Here is a 10,861-nt window from a genome sequence, read left to right as displayed (position 1 = left end):
GCACTGACCGGTTGATGCAACACTTTCTGAGAAAAGTATCTGTCATCATGTTTTTTGTTTTGCTCTTTATCTGCTTCGGTTTGTGTGCAAAAAGCTAAAGATCCTCCACTGAATATTTTTTTTAAATGACATGAAAACCATTAAAACAGGAGAGAAAGGAAGAGAAATCTTCACATTTCACCCACTTAAATGATACAAAATTAATAAAATTACAAACAAAACTTTTAACAACCAGATCCTTTATTTGCACTTTTTTGTTAAAAACTAACAAGAATAGATAAAAATTTGTTTGGGATACTTTTGGAGTTCAATTCTTGTGTTTTAAAGCTAATCAGTTTTTTGGGAGAAATTAGCTGATATTTGAACTCACTTTCAGGTTGTACATTCATTTTAAGATGGTTTAAAACTAAGATATTAGGTTTTTTTTAGCAGTTTAAGAGCTTTGGGTTAAACCCGCTTTAATACTTTGCTTTACATATAAAATCTGCTTTCACCTGATAATGGTAACAGGGATAAAAATATAAAATGGTAAAAATAGTCCTTATATATTTGCAGTAACATTTAATCTAAAGCAACATTTTTCACTATCTTTGGCAATAACCTTTATCCATATATTATGTCAAAAAAATCGTTCAAAGAATCTTACTAAGATGGTTTGTCTTTGTATCTGTGTTTCTCATGCTGGTGATGGGTTTTTCAGTTTTTCTTTTAAATTTGGGTGATGACGTCAATGACAATTGGAGAATTAAATGAACAAACCCAACGTTCTGATCCTGTATTTGTTTTAATCACCTCACCTTGTGAGTCTTTGTTGAAACTTGTCATTTTTGATAAACTTTTGCAAACTGTTTAGATTAAAGAAAACAGATATTAAAGCAACCAGTGCTGAAATAAAACAGACATCTTTAATTAACTTACCAACATATTTGCGCACCAACGTCCCTACAGGTTCACTTCATCTAAACAAGCTCAAATTTCCCAAGAAGTGAGCGGCTGGATCCAAATACTGCCCTGAAATTATTTTTATTTTAGATTTAGATCAATTTCAGTTTCAACAGAAACAGAAAACAGAAATGATAAAAATCTTGAGCATTGATGCTCAAGATTTGCTACTTCAGGCAATTATTCACAATTTGCCACTATTTATTCACTTTTTAAACGTTGAATCATGGTGAAAAAAGCAGAGGAAACAAAGCAGGAAGTTGATTAAAACTAAATTGAATTTTGTATGTTGTAAACAGCCTAAGTAAAAATATCAGGCAACATAGCTTATTATTCACAAATAGTCTTTTACCATAGTTCATTGTATAGTTTGTATTTTTACTAAGAAAAACTTGTAAAGTATCTGACTATTATTGGTGAACTTACATGTACCAAAAAACATGTAAGTGCATAAGCATGCTAAGGAACACGTTAATGATACTATGGCCTTGTTTTTACCTTCCAGCATTGTGAGACTGTAAACTGTCATGGTTAAAAAAGTCGTAATATTATGGTTCATGGTAGAAAGACAGAAAGTACAGTATGTCTTATGTTACATATTAAAAAACGGTCTATACTATGAATGGTGGTGAAAAATATCATACTATGCTATGTCATGGTAAAAAGAATCCAGCCTATCAGACTATACTAGGAATTATGGTGAAAAGGCATCATTCTACATTGAATCATGGTAAAAACAAAAAGTAAAAAAATCATACTACATACTATGGGTCATGGTAAATAAAGTTTATAATCTGTTCACTCTGCTGCCTTCGTGTCCCTAAAAAGTCCTGGAGGAAAACCAAACAAATGCTTTCAAATTATGTAGTTTTACTTGTTAGCTCTTATTTATCACATACGTCTAACATAGTAATTAATTAATTGTATTTTTATGTCTTTTATTTACTTTCCCCTCACATTTTATTGCCTTTTATGTTATTAATGCTGCAGCAGAGAACAATGCAGGACCAAAGAATCAGACAGAGACATCCTGTAGTGCTGATGATCATGCTTTATTAAATCAATAATTGCAGAAAAACTCAAGGAGGCTGCAAAAACACTGAAAGCTACAACTAACTTCAATCCAACAAAGTGCAGGATGACACCAAAGGACACGGCGTGCATTAGCTGTTGTTTGTGGCTGCTGGTCGTCTCATTGGCGCCACCCTGTGGACCGACGGGTGAACCTCTGCAAACTAACACACAAGCACACTGCAGACCTCCGAGAGGCAGCTCTGCTTCTGAAAACGAGCGCCGGCAGGACTCTGGCCAGGTTGATGGAACGACGGAAGAGTCTGAGTCGACAGTCGTTTTCCAGAAGCAGAGCACAAAACAAAACAAAAAAGAAACACTTTGGGCTCAAGCAGTGCAGGCCGCTCGCACTGTGAGCCTGTCATAGAAATGGCAGTATGACATAATCAGTCGGCGCACGAGGTCCAGTCATCCTGCTTGCATGAGGGTAGATGCAAACAGCACTCAGGATCTCGTGCTCCTGTTACAAACTAAAGCGCCACTCCCTTCGCAGCGGCGCGCTCAAAAGTTTTGTCTCCGGTTCATAACATCAACAGGGAGCCTCTCTACCTGTTGAGGCAAACTTAAAGACTTCAACTTATCGTTGAGGCACAGAGTTTAGTTTCCCAGTTTAGCAGGGTATTCGTTCCAACGGAAACTTTCTCCTGTTAAACTATATTTAGTTTCTTTAAGTTTCAGTTAATATTATTGTCATAAATAACAATGCATACATTTCCCATAACCGGTAAACTCGGCTATATACATTATGTACATGTCAAAGAAAAATGGATCAAACATCCTAAGTCATAGTTATCCAATATGGCACATTTTACAACTTTAGACTTTAGTCTAGTTTGGCATAAATTAACGTCAGGTTTGGTACAAAAATAGTTCCTATTTACAAGAATATTCCAGATCCTTATCAAGTAGACTACTGTTTCTCATAAATAAATAAAAAGTCATGAAAGAAGGGAAAAGGGGACATTTGAAATATCAGATTATTTGTTTTTACACCGATCGAATCCTGATGTGAACGGTTGCTGAGTCCGATCCGAGCTCATTGGACAGTCTGAGGGTGTAGGCACCGGCGTCCTCCTCCTTCACCCCTGTGATGATGAGGGTGGTCAGGTCCTCCGTGGTCTCGATGTGGAATCGTCCACCCGTGGACAAGTCGATCGTCTTGCCTGAGCGGGACCACTCTATGTGCTTGGTGTCGCCGGAGAACGCACAAGCGACCGTCAGGACTTTGCCAGGTTCGATGCTGATGTCCTCTGGCAAAGCTTCGATTCTCGGAGCAGAACCTGAAAGTAGCAGAGTAATTTAAACTTAATAAGAGAGTTACATGAAGGTGAAATAAATAATAATAAAAATAAAACATATTCAGATATTTGCATACTTTTAAATGAGACATATACTTTATTGAACAAGTTAGGAACAAGTTAAGATGTTCATTACATCTTTTGCATAAAAATCATTCTTAGATCATGAGATTTTTTAAGGCGACTTGTTATTGTAAATCCAAATAAACTGCAGCTGGTCACGACCCCCAAACTCAACGTTTACACTTGCATGTATGGCTGCAAACAGATGTTAAATTATTCAACCCTGCATCTTTGAAAAGCAGAAGGGGAGCCTCCTGCACAACCAACAAGAATCCAGCAAGTGGTTTCTGGATGGTAAGTCAACAACAAAAGTCTTCTCTTTTCCAGCAGCCATTGTACAGCACATTAGAACAGCCAAATAATATGCTGGAGCCCGGCAGAGATTGCTAGTTGTAACTGTTTGGGCTTGGCTGTGGCTGCTGATTACCTAGCAATGGTCAACAAAAATTCAACAAAGGTTGAAGTCTCATACCGATTGCTCTCATTGAGGTTCCCTCCATGTGGGATGTCATTTCTGTGAGACTGCTGGAGCTCATGGCGTACGTCTCAGATGTCATGGAGGACATGCTGGACATTGACATGGTCTCAAACTTCATCTCAGCTGCCATGCTGCTGAAGGAGCTGGACTCCATCATGGATGACATCATTGTCTGGTGGGCAGAGGAGGAAAAGGCCGAAGACTCCTCCATCGTGTGAATTTCTTTCTTTGTCATCATGGACGAGGCCTTTGATGACTCCTGGTGACTCACCATCATTGACCCTGTTGAAAATTAGTTGGAAAATGAAATATAGAAACTTCATCAATCATCTCTAAATTAACATTCTAAACAAAAAAAATCTTTCGCTGGAGGAAGATCTCACCTTTAAGCGCCACTTGCTGCTCTTGGTAAGCTGTGACTTTCTTGTATATGGACTGAAACACCTGACCACTGAAGGAGAAGGAGGATTTGGACACTCCTCCATCTGAAATCATCTCACAGGTGTACTCTCCCTGGTCACTCTCTGCCAGCTCATGAATCAGAAGATTGCAGGATCCTTCAGAGTAGTGCATCTCAAAGCGGCTGCTCTGTGAAAGCCTCCTGCCACTAACGTACCACACCACCTCCTTGACGCTGCTTTCACAGACGCAGGACATCTTGACTGAACCCTCGCAGGCCTCAGCTGTTAGCTGGCTGAGGACTTTGGGAGGTTTAGGGGTCGGGGATTTCACAGTGGGAGGAGACACGACCCTCTTGGGGGACATAATTGGAGGAGGTGATTTTACTCTTGGAGGTGATTTGATTCCCTCAGGCTCAGGTGACTTCAATCCCCTTGGTGATTTGATACCTGGAGGTTCTGGAGACTTGATGCCTCTTGGTGTTTTGATTCCTGCGGGTTCTGGTGACTTGAGACCTCTTGGTGTTTTGATACCTGCAGGTTCTGGTGATTTAACACCACGGGGAGATTTTGCCTCTTCAGGTTCTGGTGACTTCACACCTCCAGGAGTTTTGACTGGTGGTGGTGACTTTAGTCTGGGTTCTGGAGATTTTAGCCCACGTGGTGACTTGATTCCTTCCGGTTCAGGAGATTTTACACCAGGAGTTGGTGATTTTAAGCTGCGTGCTGGAGAGGGTGCTGATGGCTCCGGAGATTTGATGCTCTTAACAGATTTTGCTTCCTCTGGTTCAGGAGACTTTACACTTGGTGTGGGTGACTTAACTTCGGGTGCAGGAGATGCTACAGCTGGTGACTTTACACTTGGTTCTGGTGACTTTATACTAGGTGCTGAGGAAGGAGCAGGGGATGCAGCTGAGGGCTCAGGTGACTTAACACTGGGTGCTGGTGACTTCACAGGTGGCTCAGTAGTTTTGACAGCTTTGGTTTCCTCCTTTGGAGGTGGCCTGCGGATTGTCAGAGTGAAATGAGCCTCCTGTCTACCTGCTGAGTTCTCGACGACCACAGTGTAACTGCCCTCATCAGATATGGTCACAGATGAAATCTCTAGGCTGGACTTGTACTGAGTTGTGGTGACATGGATACGAAGAGATGATACAATTGTTTTGTTGTCGTGTATCCATGTCACAGTTGGTGCAGGTTCCCCATCGATGTCACAAGAGAACCGGGCTGTCTCTCCCTCTGCAACAGTCACAGACTGTGGCTTGGTGAGGATTTTGGCAGGAAGAGAAGATTTCTCCTTGGGCAATGAAAGTTGCTCAAGAGCAGAAGCAGTAGAGGATGTTTTCAGTTTATCTTCAGATGTTGCATGCTTTCCAGTTAAAGAAAACTTCTCTGAAGAATATGAGGAACTAGAAGAAAGATATTCAGTGGAGGCATACTTGATAGATGAGTCATACCTCTCAGCAGAAGAGAATCGCTCACCAGAAGAGAATCTCTCGGCCGAGGCACCAATTCTTTCCCGTGTGACAACCTCACGTGTTTCTGTTAGCTTTGACTTGCTCTCTTCCACCTCCAGGTAGGTTTGAGAGGTATAGCCAGATTTAAAGTGCGTAGTGTGATAGTGATCAATGCGTGTGACTTCAGGGACAAATGCTTTAGGAGCTTCCTCATCCTTGCGGCGGGAGGAGAATGTAGTGTATCCGCCTCCTGACACCTCCAGGGTGGCGTAGTCAGATGCCTCACCCTTTGAATTGGAGCACACACAGCGGTATGTTCCGCTGTCTTCTTCTTGGCAGTCCAGGATAGTGATGGTCAGAACGCCACTCATGTTTGTAAAGATGTATTTCTCACCATGTTCAGAGATTTCCGCTCCATTGTGGAACCATGCAACTTCAGCGTCTGGTTTTGCTTGGATGTTCAGGGTGAATTTTGTGTCCTGACCAGTTGGGATGCGATGAGAGCGCATCCTGACAGTTACACGAGGAGCATGATCAAGGCTGAAAGGTGCTTGACTCACAACCTGGTATTTCCTCTCAGACTTCAGAGCAGCTTTCCTGGCTTCATAACGGGACATGATGTCAAAGCGTGCCGACCGCTCAAACCTAGAGGAGGAGCGGGAAGACCTCTCCACTGACCTAATAGGACTGGGAGAACGAGGACGGGTCCTCTCTGGAGTAGGGGATCTCCTCCCCACAATCTCTCCCTCTGTTTCCACAGGTCTAGCATGTGGTGGTCGGATTAGCTCTGAGACTGGTCGCATCAGCTCAATGTAGGTAGGAGACAGTGACCTTCTCCTTCTTGTGTACTGAGAAATAGTACGTTTCTTCTTTGTCTCTACAACCTCAGCGGCCTCATGTCTGACTCCCTGCCTCCTTTCCTCATGTTCAACGACACGTCGTTGAACTCGAATGGGGCTACCAGGAGGAGAGGCAGAAAAACCGAGCTCAAGTTCATCTTCCAGCATCATTGTTTCCTCCTCAACTCTCTTCCTTGTCAGGTAGTCATCCACAGGCATCAGCAGCTCTTCATCACTGAGATCTCCCAGAGACCTCCTTCTGGATCTAAAGGAGACTTCAGACTCAGGAGATGGTGAACGTCGGGCAGGTCTAACAGTCTCCAAATCATCCATTGTCAATTTGGGAATGCGCCATCTTGGTCTGTATTGGTCAGTGATTCTGGGGAGAGGCATCACGTAGAACTGCTCCCACCTGGACAGACGAATACGTCTCTGCCTCTTTTGCACAATCCTTTCTGTTCTCTCTGATACCTCATACTGATCTCGTATCTTGCGATACCACTTCATGTCAGACAGAGGTACAAACTGCTTAATGGCTTTGTCTTCATCCAGAGCTTTAGGATCATGAACCACAGGCTCAGGAATTTCATAGGGCATGAAAATCCTTCTCTCTTCCTCTAGCTTCTTGGTCTCTGTCTTCTCCTCTGTGATGTCAAATTCACCTTCAATGTTCTTGGTGCTTACTGCGGGTTTGTAGACCTCTGCAGCAAATTTGAGGGCCTCCTGTGCTGTTGGGTTTAGAGGTACAAGTTCCTCTGTAGCTGCAATGTGCTGAGCCATTTTGTTGGTCTTCTCTATTTGTTTCTGTACATGTCTGAGTTTCTCCTCTTCGCTCTTGTACTCTCTTCTAGTGTAAGTGAGACGGTCCACTTTCAGAGTGGCCTGGCAGCTTGCAGAGCCAGCAGAGTTGGTTGCTGTGACTTTGTACACTCCATCATCCTCAAGCAGAGTCTCCCTGATGTGAAGGACATGATAATCAATGTCCTGCTCTATGACAACAACTTTGGGACCAAACTGTAGAGGAAGGCCATCTTTTTCCCATTTAAGAGAAGGAGTGGGAACTCCTGACACCCTGAGTTCAAAGCGGACACTGTCTCCCTCTGTGCACTCAACATTAGCCAGTAGACGTTTGAACATGGGCTTCATTGTATCCTCAAGCACAGGATGAGGTATCACAGTGAGACGAGCCTTGCAGCTGTCTTCTCCAAACCTGTTGTGGGCCATGACTGTGTATTCAGCATCATCACCAATGTCAAGGTTGTGAATCATGAGTTGATACAGGCCCTTGTCACTTGTGAAGGTGTACTTGCTGTCATCCTCTTTGATTTGTTCTCCATTTTTAAGCCAGGTTACATGAGGCTCTGGGTGCACAGTGATAGTGACACCAAAGCGCACATCCTCACCAATATATGCTGTGCGGTTGTAGAGTGGCAAAGTGAACTCAGGTGGTCTCTGGAGAAGTTTAGTTTTGTCAACCCTCCTCCTCAGCTTCCTGATGGTGCGGCTCATGTAGTGCTCTCTGATGCTCCTCACAGTTTCTACAAAGAGTTCTCCATAGGCACTGTCCTCTCCATCATCACTCACCACCTTGCATCTGTAGACACCATCATCAGATTCTTCAATGTCCTTCACGTAAATACTGGCAAAGCCATTACTGTAGGAAATCTCATACTTGGGGCTTGGATGTAACTGACGGTTACCTAAGTACCATGATACCTGAGTACTCTTGTCAAAGTTCACAATACTACAGGTAAATCTGACATGGCCACCTTCCTCAGCTGAGGCATGCATGACAGGCCCAGCACGCAACCCATGGTACTCAGTTCCAATCTTAACTTTACCAACTTCCAGACCTCGCTGGTTTCTGAAGGCACCTCCGAACGCCACACGAGCTGCTGAAACTATGGTATCAGTCTTCTTTACTAGTGACTGATAGTATCTTCTGTGTCTCAGTGTCCTGATGACCTTGTTGCTGACATGCTCAATCTTCATCTTGAGCCATGGATGTTCTAGAGCTTCATGAGAAGTCATACGGAGCTTCCTGTCCTTGACTAGAAGTCTATCTATAAAGTCCATTGCCTCTAAGCTGATGTCTTTGAATGCTTCCCTGTCAAAAACGTACTCACAGTTTGAGATGTTCTCAATCATCTTTGTCATAGACTCTGCGGCAAATGGATTAAGGCCGCTGAGTAGAACATATGCCAAAACACCAATAGACCACATATCAGTGGCTGTGGTGACCAGATCATGGCGGTGAACCTCTGGGGCATAATACTCTGGAGCTGAAAACAGCATTCTGATGTTTTCTCCAGGAACCAACAGTCGAGACTGTCCCATTTCAATCATTTTTATGTTGAGACTTCTCCTTGTGGCGTAAACAATGTTATCTGGGCGGATATCAAAATGGCCAAAGTTTTGGCTGTGTAAGAACTTGACAGCAGAGCAAACCTGTCTCAGGTAGCGGACAATCTCCTGTTCCGAGAGCTCAAAGTTGCTGGTACCAAGCCGCTCAAAGATATCAACTCCAGAGATGAATTCAAAGATCAGGATAATCTCCTCCATGCTTTCAAAGTATTCATGGAGGTAGATGATATTCTTATGTCTTGCAACATTAAGAGCCTCTATTTCCCTGAGGACTAACTCACGATCAGTTCCTTTCACTTTGATGAACTTGGCCATGAAAGTCTTCTTAGTGGCAATCTCCACACAGCGGTGGACCACTCCAAACTGGGAGCGAGCAAGCTCCTCTGAGATGATGTATTTGGAAGACAGTTCCTTCACCTTGTAGAACACAGCTTCCTCTTTGGTGATTTCTCTGTCTTCATCCACTTCCTCGTCATAGTTCCTGATCACAGATTTGTCTTCCTTGGTAGTAATGGGCTCAGTTGGAGGAGATGGAAGGCTGAGACCAAACTGGTTCTCTGCAATAACGCGGAACTGATATTTGGTCTTTCCAAATATGTTGATGATAGTGATACTGCAGTCTGTTGTATGGCCAGCACGAATCCACCTATCAGCAGTGGTTGGGCACTTCTCTACAATGTAATTAATAATCTCACTGCCACCATCACTGGCAGGGGGCTCCCAGGTCAGCGTGATAGAATCCCGTGCAATGTCACTGACCACAAGTCCCTTTGGAGCATCGGGGATGTCAGCCACATTCACCTCAATAGTTTGCTTGTCTGATCCGAATCTGTTCTTTGCAGTAATGGCATAATAGCCAGTATCCTTCCTCTGTACTCCCTTCAGGAACACCAGGGAGGTGAAGGATCTTGTAGTGATAACTTGATGATAAGCAGAGCTTGAGAGGACCTCCGGACCCTTCTGCCAAGTGACTGCTGGCTCAGGTTTTCCTGTGATGGGGATCTTGATGGTGACGTGATCACCACGCACAGCTTGTACAGCTCCCATTCCCTGGAGTTCTTTAGGCAGGTGTATTTTTGCAGGAACTGAAATTAAAGAATCAGAAAATTTAATTTCACTAGAATGTAAAAAAAATAAGACAACGTAGAATCTAACCTAATACAGATGTTTGGCATAAGTACCTTCCACCTCCAGGTTGGCTGTTGTAGAGATAGATCCTGACGGGTTAGTTGCTCTAACTTGGTACACTGAGGCATCGTTCTCATCAGCGGCAGTGATGACCAGCTGATAGTAGCCACCCTTGAACTCAAGGACTTTTATTTTTGTTCCATCTGCCAGGATCTCCTTGCCACTGCGATACCATTTGACAACAGGCTTTGGATGGCCCACAACCTTGTTATAGGAAAAGATAATCAGAGTAAATTAACCTGCTGAAGAAAAATCAAAGATAAGAAATGACATAAAAAAGTTTTTCTAATTTCTAAATACCTTGGTGACAAAGGTGGCATTGCTATGGTATTTGACCGTCATGTCTCTGATCTCCTCTCTGAATGCAGGAGCACGAGGAGCCTGTTCAGACTTGGGAATGACTGGCAGAGAGATCTCAGACCAGTCGCTCTCACCGCCAATGTTCTGGCATTTCACACGGAACTCGTACTCAAAGCTCTCAATCAAGCCCGTGACTTCATAGCTGGTCTCTGTAAATGTCTTTGTTGTTACAGACATCCATTTGTTCTGCTTCTTCTCGCGTTTCTCAAGGAAGTAGCTGGTGATTTTCGCTCCTCCATCGCTAGTTGGAGGCTTCCAGCAAACGACACAAGAGTCTTTGGTAGAACTGATAATGAATGGCTGCTGTGGGATTCCAGGTTTATCTGTGAGAAAAACAACAGAGGGCTGTTATTCTGTCTTTCTGCTAACTAGAACTCAAGGCAGAAAATTAAATGTAAGGCTG

The 10,861-nt window shown here is 43.3% G+C and overlaps 1 protein-coding gene across 1 annotated transcript in view; it reads right to left on the bottom strand.

Moving 5' to 3' along the window:
- Positions 1 to 1,975: 1,975 nt before the first annotated feature.
- ttn.2 (titin, tandem duplicate 2) overlaps positions 1,976 to 10,861 on the bottom strand; it is a 219,590-nt gene continuing 210,704 nt past the window's right edge. Inside the window, exons 246-250 of the mRNA XM_032568351.1 lie at positions 10,399 to 10,781; positions 10,092 to 10,302; positions 4,236 to 9,995; positions 3,847 to 4,134; positions 1,976 to 3,293 (exon numbers count right to left, since the gene is read on the bottom strand). Coding sequence (XP_032424242.1) covers positions 3,001 to 3,293; positions 3,847 to 4,134; positions 4,236 to 9,995; positions 10,092 to 10,302; positions 10,399 to 10,781 — 6,935 coding nt within the window. The 3' untranslated portion in view covers positions 1,976 to 3,000. The remainder of the gene's footprint in view (positions 3,294 to 3,846; positions 4,135 to 4,235; positions 9,996 to 10,091; positions 10,303 to 10,398; positions 10,782 to 10,861) is intronic.

The sequence above is a fragment of the Xiphophorus hellerii genome, chromosome 7, assembly GCF_003331165.1.
Source record: "Xiphophorus hellerii strain 12219 chromosome 7, Xiphophorus_hellerii-4.1, whole genome shotgun sequence".
NCBI lineage: Eukaryota > Metazoa > Chordata > Actinopteri > Cyprinodontiformes > Poeciliidae > Xiphophorus > Xiphophorus hellerii.
This window is presented reverse-complemented; position numbering and strand designations above follow the sequence as displayed.